The sequence below is a fragment of the Chenopodium album genome, chromosome 2 (genome assembly GCF_948465745.1).
Source record: "Chenopodium album chromosome 2, dcCheAlbu1.1, whole genome shotgun sequence".
In the NCBI taxonomy this organism is placed as follows: domain Eukaryota; kingdom Viridiplantae; phylum Streptophyta; class Magnoliopsida; order Caryophyllales; family Amaranthaceae; genus Chenopodium; species Chenopodium album.
In genome coordinates, this window is record NC_137835.1 from 18,464,252 (window position 1) to 18,478,895 (window position 14,644).

At 34.2% G+C, this 14,644-nt stretch overlaps 1 protein-coding gene across 1 annotated transcript; it reads right to left on the reverse strand.

Annotated features, from left to right (window-relative positions):
- Window positions 1-3,106: 3,106 nt before the first annotated feature.
- Window positions 3,107-3,524, reverse strand: LOC145584003 (histone H4). The gene has a single exon (XM_081640947.1). It carries the CDS (start codon window positions 3,500-3,502, stop codon window positions 3,191-3,193), a length of 312 nt encoding a protein of 103 aa, XP_081497073.1. The 5' UTR covers window positions 3,503-3,524; the 3' UTR covers window positions 3,107-3,190.
- Between the last annotated feature and the right edge of the window lie 11,120 nt (window positions 3,525-14,644).

The following is a 14,644-nucleotide window of genomic DNA, read 5'->3' on the forward strand; positions in this document are numbered from 1 at the left end:
CCTTTCAAGAAGAAAGTAAACATAAGACGGAACTCAACTAGTTCAAGCCTTAACCATTATGCTAACCTGAGTTGATCCACACTTCAACTACTTGGCCAGACTAAAGCTTAGAGACAAAAGCATTGACATGATCAACCAAGGTTAATAAGTTAATACATGATATACATTGTACTTGAGAAACTTCACATACATCAACCGTCAAATTAAAGTCATAGAGACTTACATACATAGCTCATAGTTTAACTTATACGTCACCCACACATATACATATTGGTCACCCATGCCATATGAAATGTACTTTACTGAATAAACTTCATAGCTAGAAAACCCTCACATCATACACCTTGTGAAAATAAAACTTGACCCTCATGTGGAGTTCATAACATTTAGACTAGTATAACTTTACTAGTCCTTGTCAAATCATACCTTTCACTTCTGCTATCAAGCATGGAGAAAACCCCGGTCACTTCTAGACCTTCAACAAGAAAAGTCAAATGCTAGTTCTCTAGGAGTTATAGACATTTCAAGATCAAAAGATAAGCTAAACTATAACCACAAGAATTAACAAGGATAATTCTAAATCCCAACAAGGAACCTCACAAGCTTATCACAACATACTCCATGCTCAATAAATAATTTTTTTTTTTTTTCAAGATTAGGGAAACAATTCAACATGATACTATCAAGAGATTGAACAAATAACATCCCTGATCAAGTAGGAAAATAACAATGCCCATAACCATACATGATTAAAACAAGGCATAAAACAAACAGTTGAGGAAAGGTACTTGCAACTCATAAAACTAACAAATAGCCATTGATAAAAGAATCACTCATGGAAATCTTCCTCCTAAAAAATACTCACACACATGAGTATAACCAACTTACTAGTTAGTCACAAAATCTAACTCAAATCACCCCCACATTGCTACACAATACATCATAATAATTAAATTATGCATACTTGGGGCACATATAATAAACATATTATATAAAGTTAGAAACTTAACATGAGGTAATCAAATAAGTTGAGAAGGAACTTAGCTTGTTCAACCCTTACGGCCTACGACATCTATGTGACATTGATCACTCTTGACTGGTGTCCGCTACTCGCATGGCCACACATCTCAAACTTCTTGTTACACACTCTACCAAACTTGGCACGAGCTACCCGCAGACTTCCTCAAGATTACCCATTGCATCTGTTGATTAGCACATGAACTCACAAATTTCTTCAATCATAACATGTCTGACACTAGTCCATTTTATTCCTCGCTATAATTAAATAGCGAAGCCTATGTATTGGAAATTTCGACCGACGAACCCAAATTAGTTCAATTCCGCAAGGAAATCTTATCATAGCCCAAAACTCATACTTGTAATTAATTTACTAATTTCTACCATATGTAATGCCATTTGATTTGATACTCCAACCGTACTTTAGGTAATACCAAATAAATAATAAGCTCCTTGAATTGCACCGCTTCCACCGACCCTTCAATGGAAATTTCCGGTTTTTCCCTTTTAATTCATGCTGACATAAAGTCCACTAGATTGGTAGTCTCAGATGATAAAGAATTAAACTTCCTTAAATTTACGTCGAACAAACACAAGATCAAATCTTTGAGAAACGCATGACCCGTCTTGATCTTAATCGCAAGAGTCTCTAATTAAAACTAATTTTATACAAATAGAATCGGACTTCCATTATAAATTCCATCACGATACCGGAGATACACAAATAATATTCCGTTGACCAAATTTTATAGTCTTCATGAATTAGGGTTCTTGAATATCGTCAAATATAGACAATCTTCAAATTCAAGAAATCAACAGTATAATTAAATACTATTTCGCTTCTAAATTGTTGGAAAAATACCTGTTGATTCCATGAATAATAATAGACAAATCAAGAACTTCCCTTGGAACAAATTCGATCGCCATACTCGAAACATAGACCTGTCCTCCTTCTGTTGTGCCGTGGTTTGGAACCCACTGACTTAGAAGCGAAATACGCCACCACCGGTACAGGTTTTCCGATGACGCACGCCCCCCAAGTTTTACACAACGACCTTTGCAATCCGTGTACCCGAATCAAAGGTTGGAATTGCTCAAGAACTGTTCAGATCTCAAAGGGTAGGTTTGTGTTTTTTGTGTTTAGGGTATTTTGAATAATGAAATTAACGTGTATTGATTTTGGGGTATGAGGGTATTTATATGAATATAATGGAGTAAAGAACAAGCCAAGAAATTAGGTCTTTTAGCCCACGCAAGCCCACCGCCCAAAAGCAAACTGATCGACCGAGCTCTCGCTCGCAGTCGAGCGAGCTATCGCTCGGCCTAGCAGAGAGCAACTACGGCAGCGAGCTAGCGTGCGAGCTATCGCTCGAGCTCTCGCTCGCCCCTGTCGCAAGCACATGGCCAGCGAGCTATAGCTCTCTCGTATCCGAGCTATAGCTCGGCCTTGCAGCGACCACGAGCAGCAGCGAGCTATAGCTCTCTATTACCCGAGCTATAGCTCGGCCTTGCCAAAGCTATCTATCCTTGCTAGAGCTATAGCTTGCACATATCACTCCCTCGTTAACTCCTCCTACACTCACTTAGTAAATCTCCGATTTGCATTACTAGAATCGCAATTACTCCAACAATGTAACCTCTACTCGTAGAAATGAGCCAGATCCTAAAAGGCTAGAAAAGTAGGAATTGTGTAAATATATTTGTTCATTCTGTTAATCAATTGAATCCATACAATTCTATTTCTAATTTAATCATTAGATTAATTAAACCATTTTTCCAATACCACTTTATCAAACTAATATAGCACTCTATCATAAGTTGTGCCAATATCATTAAATACAGTACAATTACAAACTATCAAGAATATGGCAAAAATGAATCTAGAAAAATAGGAAACTCGTTAATTCACTATTCTTCATCTTCCCTAAAATTCCAAATCTTTTACTAATAATCCAAAAATTGAATGCAAATGGAAAAATGAATTAACCAATCAATAGGAAAAATTAGCAATAAAGCATATTCAATTAACTGTAGGAACTGATTGGATTAATATCAACATTGTTCAATTAACCAATTGAACTAGCAAAAGCCAGCAAAATAACCAATCTATTTCTTACAAACCAAACCAACTACATCCAAATTCAATAAAATCAAAACCCTAAGAAAAACAAATCTAACCACCAAACCCATAAAGAGTACGGCCTTGTCTCTTAAGAGCATAAACAACATCCATAGCAGTAACCGTCTTACGCCGAGCATGCTCAGTGTAAGTAACAGCATCTCTGATAACATTCTCCAAGAATATCTTCAAAACACCGCGAGTTTCCTCATAAATAAGGCCACTAATCCTCTTAACCCCTCCTCGCCGAGCTAACCGGCGAATGGCGGGTTTAGTGATACCTTGAATGTTATCCCTCAACACCTTCCTGTGCCTCTTTGCTCCTCCCTTTCCTAGCCCTTTGCCTCCCTTCCCTCTTCCTGACATTTTTTTCTCAAGATCCCGAATTCAGGTTTATAAGGTTGAGTTAGATTTTTGTTGCTAATTGAACTATTAATTATGGTGGGGAAATGGAGTTTGGGGTTAGTGGGTTTATATAAGGAGGAGATAGCGGGAGGTTTGGAAATTTTAAGGATTTGGTTTTGGAGGGAATTTTTATTTTGGTTTTAAATCAATTGGAGCCGTTGGATGTGAATTAATCTGACGTTGGAGAAGGACGATCCGTGTAAATTCATCAATTAGTGTTTACGACCGTTGATGGGTTGAATCTAATGGTTGTTCTTGGCTTAATTTGCTAAACTTTTTTTTGTATGGATTTATTACTGGTTTTGCTGAGCCGTACTTGCAACTTTTCCAAGTACCAAGTTTTTAAAAAAAAATTATTGGTTTTTGAATGTTTTTTAATAAACCTTTTTTTTTTTTATTACCAAGTTTTTGAATAAACCTATAAAACTACCATTCAACTAGTAGTAAAACGCAAGAATTGTGACATTGCTATCTCGTTAACAAAAATACTTGTATATGACTTATATGAAATCCGGATTTTAGTGAAATAAAGTTACACATTCCCAACTCGTATAACTCATCACCAATGTTGAAAACTCGTATAACTAAGGGTTTGTTCTTATAAACTGAACTGAACTGAAATGAATATTTTATAAGAGAAGAAAATTAGTAGCTGAACTGAATTGAACTGGGCTGAGTTAAGCTGAACTGAATTGAACTGAAAATAAACGTATGAGAACAAGCCATAAGATTTTATTAAACATGGTACTATGTAAGGTTAAATTCTTATCACAAAGGAAAAACAATTAAGACATGGTGTGAGAAAAAAGAAAAGGTTTCGTTGCACAAAATATAGGAAATTTGACCCCAAATAATACTCCTCTTTAATAAGTAGGAAAATTTTATTATGATAATCCCACCTTTGCCCGGTTCGCAAATAATAATCTCACCTATAAATTATTATTTAATAATCTCACCTTTGGGGGTCATCTTCTCTAACGACAAATTGAAAGCTCAATATTATGCGCAATTAACTAAATATAACCTCCATTTTGCAAATTAAAAGCTTCTAATAGTTAACAATAATTTGGTATCCATCTTTTCGTTTGACCAAAACACTATTTTGACGGCTTCCCTTGAATAGTTCAGTGTCAGTTGATCATCCTAGTTTATAAGTTGAAGGGTACCTTAGCTTAAAGATAAGAAAATTTTGTGTAGAATTATCCTAAAGATAGGGTCATTTGTGAACAACTACCCAATTTTATTTATTTATTTAGAACTACCCACAAGTTTGAAAACATTTGGATATCACTACTGTGGGGAATAATTTCAAGCGTTAATCCCCTAGCTTGAACCCCACTGTGATCATACACTAAGGTACGGTGGCGTCCAAAGGGAAAGAAGATATAGAGCAAAAGAGTTGCCAACAAGTTTTTTTAGGAACTTGTAAACCGTTCACGAGGTGAAGGTTACACCACTTAACGATCCAAGAGATCGTCAACTCCATAAGATCTTGAACCAAATAGGGTTCGGGGATGAAGGTACAAATCCAACCTAAAAGAGATTGAACCTGCACTAATAATAGACCTCTACTTTATTCTGATCGTATTCATGTGTGCTTTCTGACTAACATGCAATCAATAGGTTTAACCCTAAACCTATTTATCTATGTTGGTTGAATATTAATGCACAAATGAAACTATTATTGGCGATCACTTGAATTATAATCATATTAACCCTAACAATATTATTAATTATCTTATTAAGCATGATTATAAGTACAAATTCCCTTTAAACATGCATAAAAGGTGTGCTCAAGCAATAAAAATAAATATCAAGCAACATAATAATAATCAAAATAACAATAAAAATAATCATAATAATAATAATCATAATATATTCATAATCATGTTAAAACATAATAATAGCAAGATTCTAGGCATGATACTAACAAGATTAATAACAAACTCTAGCATGTCACTAAACCATAAAAATCATATCTTTAGCCCTAACATGATGCTAACAATTATAAATATTAGGAAGAACATAAAAGACATCGTAACAATCATATTTGATATTAAAGTTACCCTAGACATGATACTAGGAATATCATAATAACAACTTAAACATGATTTCTATATCATAACATCAATAAAAACCATTAAAGCACTTACTTTGATGCCTCGTATCTCTTTCTAATAACAAAATATACGCCTTAATAACTTCAAGGAAAATAACAAACAAAACAATTAAATTAAATAATTGAAAGAGAGATTTGGGACCAAACCCTCAGAAATTAAACCTTTCACGTCTAGGGCGAAGGCAACTTCGAATATGGCTAGGTGTTTCTAAGTCTAATGAATGCAGAATTTTGTATGTAAAAGGCTAGTTTAGAAAAGAGAGAGAGAGAGTAATCAAGAGAATCTTGATGAGAGTTGGTGATTGTAGATGAAAACTGGTTATCGAAAACGGAGTTTTTAGCACGTTATTTATAAAGAAAATCAGCCAAAAAGATAATATATCAAAACAGAGTCTGGCGCACAAAAAACCGAACCTGCGCCAACGCTGGCTATTGGCGCCAGGCGCTACAGCTGACGTTTGGCGCTGATTCAGAAAATCACGCGTTTTCTTAAAATCAGATAAAAATTGCCGTACAGGAGGATAAAATCGTATTTCCCTAAAAAATGCTCTTTGATTTTAATGAAAAGTCAACAAAAGTCAATTTATCAATGCTAATTGAATTAGGAATGAAAAGAATCTTCTAGAAGAATCTAGAAGACTAAAACCATTCCTAATTGCATTAAGAATGATAAATCTATATTAGGCCCTCCCCTAGATCATTGGGCCGCATATAAGGCTCAAACCGGGCCCAGTTCAGTAAATTGGCCATAAATTCCTCAATAATCATCGGAATTGGACTTATAATATATCGTTGGAAAGCTCTTGTCAAGCCCCATCCAACTACACTACTATTGGAACCATATCATGGACCAACCAAACTGGATTGGCTGTTTTCTTAAAATAAGTTTTCAAAAACAGAGAGAAGAGAAAAGAAACTAAAACTATCCGCAACACTAGGCTTTCCACACTTTCACTTCATTCGATTATGATTCGACGTGAAAGGTACTCATCACTGGGTTTGATTTTGGGGAGACACAAATGGGTGTCTACAACTACCCATTAACATTTTTCGTCCAATTAAGACGTTATCAGAGTTAATTTTTTTTTTACTTTTGCCACCCAATTAATTCTCCTAATTTGTATAAAGGTTTTAATCTACTTTAATTAACCTAATTAGGGTTTTAATCATAATTCATTTTAGGGTTCATGAGTGTAGTATTATTTGGGGATTTTATTTTCTAAGGTTTGGAGGTTTAATTGAATTGGGGTTTTTGCTTATTTTAGCATTATTAATTGGCCATTGTAATTGAAAAAAGTGAAAAATTTGACCAAAATAACGTTTTAATTGGATGAAAAACGTTAGTGGGTAGTGCTACCCAAACTTTTCCAAACTTGCGGTTAGTTCTAAACAAATAAAAAAAAAATGGGTAGTTGTTCACAAATGACCCTATCTTTAGGGTAGTTCTACACAAAATTTTCTAAAGATAATCAATCTGTTAAGGCTTGCTGGAAAACATTAGTAGACATGATGTGATTGCATCCAGGAGCTGAGATTACTCATCATTTAGCTCCACCTACATTAAAGGCCTGTTTTTATAAACTGAACTCAGCTGAACTGAACTGAACTGAAATGTAATGAATATTATATAAGAGAAGGAAATTATAAGCTGAACTAAACTGAATTAAGCTGAACTAAACTGAACTGAAAACAAACGTATGAGAACGAGCCCTAAGACTTTATGTTATTATACCTATATACTGTGAAAAGAATACAAGACAATCACTTTTAACAATATAAACTGCAACAACATAATCAAACGACTACCATTTATTCACGCAATCAATGAACACTTAGCCAATAAAGTCAACCTTTGATCAATCACAATAGTATTCAAAATCATCCTTAAACAACACTACTATTCCCCCATTTTGATGCATCATGACATAAAAAACGACCAAGATCTCACCTTTTTTAACACAACTAGAAGATATATTAGATTAAAAGGCTAAAGCCTTGATATTTACATAGTACATCCCATACTTTGTACACTGAAAATTGATGTAATTACAAAAGTTGCCAGTATAATTGGCTAACCATAGCACCGAAAGTACTCTCCTAATGAGAGAAATATATACATCATTTGGTAACCCAAAAGCTATCAACATCCATACAGTAAAACCAAAAGTTACTAACATCCATAACTAAGACAACCTGAGCATCAGTTTTGCTGATTAGTACCTGCTGCAACACGAGCTTTCTCAGCTTCAAATAGATCTGAAACACAATCTGGAACAAGATAATGAGTCTTGTATCCAACGACCATCTCCCTTCCATGAATAGCAAGTCGATGAGCCAACTCATTCTTCTCTCTTGGAATATGGGTGACCACGGCCACTTCAAAGTTAGATAAAACAGCAGCAACATCGCAAATAGCTGCAGCAAGTTCATGATGAGGATTCGGACCAGCAGACAGAAGCATATCACGAAGAACCTTTGCATCAGTTTCAACAATAACCTTTTTTATTTTCAAATCTTCCGCAATAGATAATCCATCATTTATGGCATATAATTCAGCCAATAAAGGTGAAACAGCATCATACTTGCAGGAGAATCCCACATACCAAGAACCATCAGAACGTCTTATCACCCCTCCACCTGATGAGACAACAAAATTTAACCAGGCACCATCCGAATTAATTTTGAAGTAGCCTTCCTTTGGAGGCTCCCAATGAGAACCTGAAGAAACTTTGTCTTTTCCTTTCCCGTTCTTTGTTTCCTGTAAGAGTGAGTTTGAAATTTTAAAATCAAAGAAGAATTTAGTGAAGAGAGAAACCGGTCCTATTTGTTTTCTTTCAAAAATCGTGGAATTTCTATGTAACCAAAGATGCCACAAGGCTGTAACAAAAACCAATTTCCATTTTTTATCCAAACCAAGATTATAATTTATCCATATCTTCCACGAAGAATTTTTAAAAATATTGAAATCAAAATTTTTTGGAAGATAAACCTTTGCAAATATATCATTCCATAAGATCGAAGAAGAGAAGCAATCTCTAAAGATATGAATGTGAGATTCCGAATAAAGATTGCATCTAGAGCATATGGGAGAAATCAAAGGCATAAAATTGGCTAAAGTTTCAGCTACTGGCAGTCTAGTATGAGCACAATTCCACCAAAACATCCTATATTTGAAAGGAACATGAATCTTCCAAATACTTTTCCAAGAATTTATGTTAGAAGAAACAGTACATTTTCCTTTCAAGAGGAAGTGATAAGCTGATCTTACATTGAAAATAACATCCTTGCTTAAATCCCAAGTAATAAAATCTTCCATATCACTGTATTTAGACAAGGGAGTAGCCTTGATCATATTGATCACATAGTGAGGGAGAAGGTGTTCAATATCTTTTAGATACCAAGCCCTATTCCTTATTATATTTGAAACCATCCAGTGATTCATATGAGGAGGGATAGAACAATTAATAACATCTTTCAATGGAGAACTTCCAATCCAATGATGATGCCATAGCGAAGAAGAAATTCCATTTCCTATACCCACCCTTAGACCCGAGGCTAATAATTCCCTCCCCTTCAAAATATCCTTCCAAATTTGTGAATGATTAGGACTAGCATGACATTCAAAAAGACCTTTTCTAGATCTTACCGGTAGTAAAAACTATTATGCTTTCCATAAACCCATTACATAGATATATTAATGACGCATACAACCAAATTCTAACTATATATATACCGTGATAGAATCTATTTTTAAGTATCATAAAGCATTTGTAACTTATAACCTTAAGTGCACGAGTATCATCATCCAAAAGTTGTTAAATATGAGATCAAATAATATGAAAACTAGGTAAATCACGTGCAATGCATGACATAAAAAAATTTATTGAAATAAATATATATTATATATATGTCCTTCATATGAAATAAATTATAAAAATATAACCATTAATTGTCATTTGTAATGATATTTAGATCTTATTAATTTTGAAGAAGAGTAAAAACTTAAGCAAATTATGTATTACGGAGTACTCTTTAACTGAGAGGAATTATAATTTGAAGTTAGATAGTCACTCATAAATTCATAATATAAAATATGAAATGTAATAAAAACAACAACAACAACAATAATAATAATAATAATCAGGATATTGGTGCTCGTGCAGCTGCTCACATCTTCAACGTGATCGGGTTCACTATAGCTAGAGGGGTGGGGGCCCAGATTGTATCTCGGCTCCACACCAATTTCTTGTAAATTGATTGACTTTGTAGGTTTTTTTTGTTATAATAATAATAATACTACTACTACTACTACTACTACTACTACTACTACTACTACTACTACTACTACTAATACTAATAATAATAATAATAATAATAATAATAATAATAATAATAATAATAATAATAATAATAATAATAATAATAATAATAATAATAATAATAATAATAATAATAATAATAATAATAATAATGTTTTATCACTTCTGTAGAATCTATTTATTCTTTAACTCCTCGACAATCAGCATTATGGAAATCATAGCAGGGAGATCACACCTCTGCTTGGCTTCGGGCAGTCCCTATTTTGGGGTTGGGTCAGACGATGAACGCCAAGACTTATCGCTGTGTGATATGCTACCGGTTGGGTGTTCCATTGTTCTCTATCACGACGTCATGTTCTTATTGTTCAAGGGTTTTTGTTGGGGATATTTTCGGGGATCACGCGGTGTCTTGTGATGGTATTGAATTGTGGGCATTAAATATCGACATAATGTTGTTCGGGATACCTTTGTTGATGTTTGCTATCGGTTAGGGATTTCAGCTAGAAAGGATGTGGACATTGGGTTATCTGGAGGGAACGACGGGGCTCTCAGTCCTGCAGATGTGTGACTTTATTCATGGGATCGTGGTCATGATGTTTGTGTTGACTTGATAGGGTCTTCTTCATAGACACAGTCTGGGTTTTTTTTTAACTTTGTTCCTAGACCAGTAGTGAATGATGCGGCTAATTGGAAGCGGGTCAAGTACGAATCCAGTTGTCGAGCAATTGGATATGGCTTCCTTCCTTTCTCTTTCTCTTCTCTTAGGGAGTTAGAAAAGGAGGTTGTTGCGTTGTTGTAGCAGATCTAGAAGTTCTCGAAGACTCAGGACATTAGGGCGCATGCTGCAGCTCATATCTTTACTAGGATTGACTTTTCTATAGCTAGAGGAGTAGGGGCCCAGATAGTATCTCGGCTTCCCATTAATTTTCTATATGTTGTATAACTTTGTATAATAATAATAATAATTGTAATACTCCGTAATAATAATAATAATAATAATAATAATAATAATAATAATAATAATAATAATAATAATTGTCTTCAAAAAAAATATTGTAATAATTTAAGGTAACAGAATAAATAAAAATATGATGTCAGCAATTGATTTAGGCGGGAAAAATTTTAACAACAACTTGACATGCGTACAATTTTAAAAAGTGATGATATCAGTGGTTGTTATTTTAGTATATTTATAGATAGATATATTGAAAGACGTACCAATAACTTAACTATTACATATAAAACCATCATTAGGAGAGCCCCAAGGTTAATTACAAAAATGCAACCATCTTAAAATGAATTACCGAAAACAAGAGTTTACCTAAGTGTAGACCCCCATTTGTGTCTCCCCAAAACCAAACCCAGTGATGAGTACCTTTCACGTCGAATCATAATCGAATGAAGTGAAAGTGTGGAAAGTTTAGTGTTGCGGAAAGTTTTAATTTCTTTTCTCTTCTCTCTGTTTTTGAAAACCTATTTTGAGAAAACAGCCAATCCAGTTTGGTTGGTCCATGATATGGGTCCAATAGTAGTGTAGTTGGATGGGGCTTGGCAAAAGACCTTTCCAACGATATATTATAAGCCCAATTCCGATGAATAATGAGGAAGTTATGACCAAAATACTAAACTGGGCCTGGTTTGAGCCTTATATGCGGCCCAATGATCTAGAGGAGGGCCTAATATGGATTTATCATTCCTAATGCAATTAGGAAAGGTTTTAGTCTTCTAGATTCTTCTAGAAGGTTCTTTTCATTTCTAATTCAATTGGCATTGATAAATTGACTTTTGACTTTTTAGAATTTTAATCAGAATCAAAGAACGTTTTTTTAAGGAAAATACGATTTTATCCTCCTGTACGACAATTTCTATCTGATTTTAAGAAAACGCGTGGATTTATGAGTTAGCGCCAAACGCCAGCTGTAGCGCCAGACGCTACGCTTGGCGCCGGGCGCTAGCCTTAGCGTCTGGCGCCAAGGCCAGCGTTTGGCGCTAACTTGGCCTTTTGCGTCAAAACTCTGTTTTTGGTGTTTTATCTTTTTGGCTGATTTTCTCTATAAATAATCTCGTAAAAACTCCGTTTTCATTAACCAATTCTCTCCTTTTTTTTAATAACCAATTCTCACCAACTCTCATCAAGATTTTCTTGATCACTCTATCTCTCTCTCTTTTCTAAACTAGCCTTTTCTCAAATATAAAATTCCGCATTCATTAGACTTAGATACACCTAGCTATATTCGAAGTTGCCTTCGCCCTAGACATGAAAGGTTTTAATTTATGAGGGTTTGGTCCCAAATCTCTATTTCAATTATTTAATTTAATTGTTGTTTTATTATTTTCCTTGAAGTTACTAACGTGTGTATTTTGTTATTAGAAAGAGGTACGAGGCATCAAAGTAAGTACTTTAATGGTTTTTTTTATTGATGTTATGATGTAGAGTTCATGCTTAGGTTGTTATTATGATATTCCTAGTATCATGTCTAGGGTAACTTTAATACTAAGTATGATTGTTATGATGCCTTTTATGTTCTTCCTAATATTTATTCATGTTAGTATCATGTTAGGGCTAAAGCTTTGATCTTTATTGCTTAGTGACATGCCAGGGTTTGTTATTAATCTTGTTAGTATCATGCCTAGGATTTTGCTATTTTTATTATGCTTTAACATGATTATAATTATTATGATGATTATTATTATGTTGCTTGATTATATTTGTTATTTTTATTGCTTGATCACGCCTTTTATGCATGTTTAAAGGGAATTGGTACTTGTAATCACGCTTAATAAGATAATTAATAATCTTGTTTAGGGTTAATATGATTATAATTCAAGTGATCGCCAATAATAGTTTTATTTGCGCATTAATATTCAACCAACATAGATAAACAGGTTTAGGGTAAACCTATTGATTGCATGTTAGTCAGAAAGCGCACATGAATACGATCAGAATAAAGTAGAGGCCTATTATTAGGGCAGGTTTAATCTCTTTTAGGTTGGATTTGTACCTTCATCCCCGAACCCTATTTGGTTCAAGACCTTATGGAGTTGACGATCTCTTGGATCGTTAAGGGGTGTAACCTTCACCTCGTGAACGGTTTACAAGTTCCTAAAAAACTTGTTGGCGACTCTTTTGCTCTATCTTCTTTCCCTTTGGACGCCACCGTACTTTAGTGTATGATCACGGTGGGGTTCAAGCTAGGGATTAATGCTTGAAATATTCCCTACACTAAGCATATATGGTCATTACAATATATAAGGTAAATTGGAGTCGAGGCGTCGAGGGTGAATAGGTCACTTGTCCAACAACAACAAGAAAAACATTTAAGAGAAAAAAAAATTGTATACTTGTATAACAGACAATTCACTTGTACATAAAATTTAGGGTAGTAAAATGATCACACAGAAGGAGAAGATGATGAAAAAGTGAGAGGATATGCCATGGAGGCGGAGTTAGAGAATTAGAGAGAGGGAGAGAAACGTTTAAGGTTTGTGATACTTCAATGGAGAAGATGAACAAAGCCACGCAGAGGAGAAATAAAGGACTTGTACTGCAAAATTGATCAAAATTTTAATTGAGGGTTAATATGTAAATAAACTCTTTTAGGGGTATAATAGTCTTCAATTCACATTATTTATAAGAGTACTCTTCCTCTTTTTATAAAGTAGGGATAGGGATTATCCCACGCAGCCAAATCTAATGTTGTTTGATCAGTTGACCTATACAATCATGCACTAGCTATTAAGTGTTGTACTACCGAGTAACAAACTAGTTAATTTGAAAAATAGATAATAAATCACCTTTATGCAAATAATTTAATAAATCCCTTTGGTACAACTTGGTATTAAAATCCATCTAAAAATCAGAATTGTATTATTTAATATTGGTTGGTTTAGACAATCAAATGAAGTATGTAGATACTCCAAAAAAATTTCTATTAAAAAGCCCATATTTTCACAAAATTCTCTAGTTTCAAATCTATCTCTCATACAATCCAAGGTAGTATGAATCGTTAACAACAAAAATATTCCTAAAATTATATATAAGTATTTAAAAACAAAAATCAAATGGAAAGCCATTCAAATTGTAAGAAGGGTGTGCCCATCGTAGGGGATCCTTCTCCTTATATGCCCATGACCCTTTAAAAGCATAGGGTTTTACACTTGTTAGGGTGTATTAGGATTTGAATTCCTGACTATTTAGGAGACCTTGAATTAGAATTGATCCTAGCATTACGCTTTTTTGTAAGAAACAAGTAGGAGTCGCCAATGAGTTTTAGGAAAACTCATAAACCTCGTTCATGCCTTTCTCCTAAGTAGAGTTCAAGGGATGTTTAGCACGAATCGTAAGTTTACTCATGCCCAAATTGGTGTACATGTACCAAAAATGAGTTCGGGAGCGAGGATACTAAAATAACGTTCCTTTTAGAGAGGAATCGCTATTCTAGCCCTAGTGCGGCCTCTACTAGCTCTTCCCTTTTCACAATTCCATCACCAAACAATATATGCAACGTGGCTCCTAAAAACTAAGTTAGTTGATTTTATTTACAAATATTAATCACGAAGGAATTACATTGCAAAAGTCGCTATTATTTTATTATTCAAATTCGTGAAAAGAACAAGAAATAAACAATGTTTACCTTGACTTAGGTGATAAAATAATCGATTAAT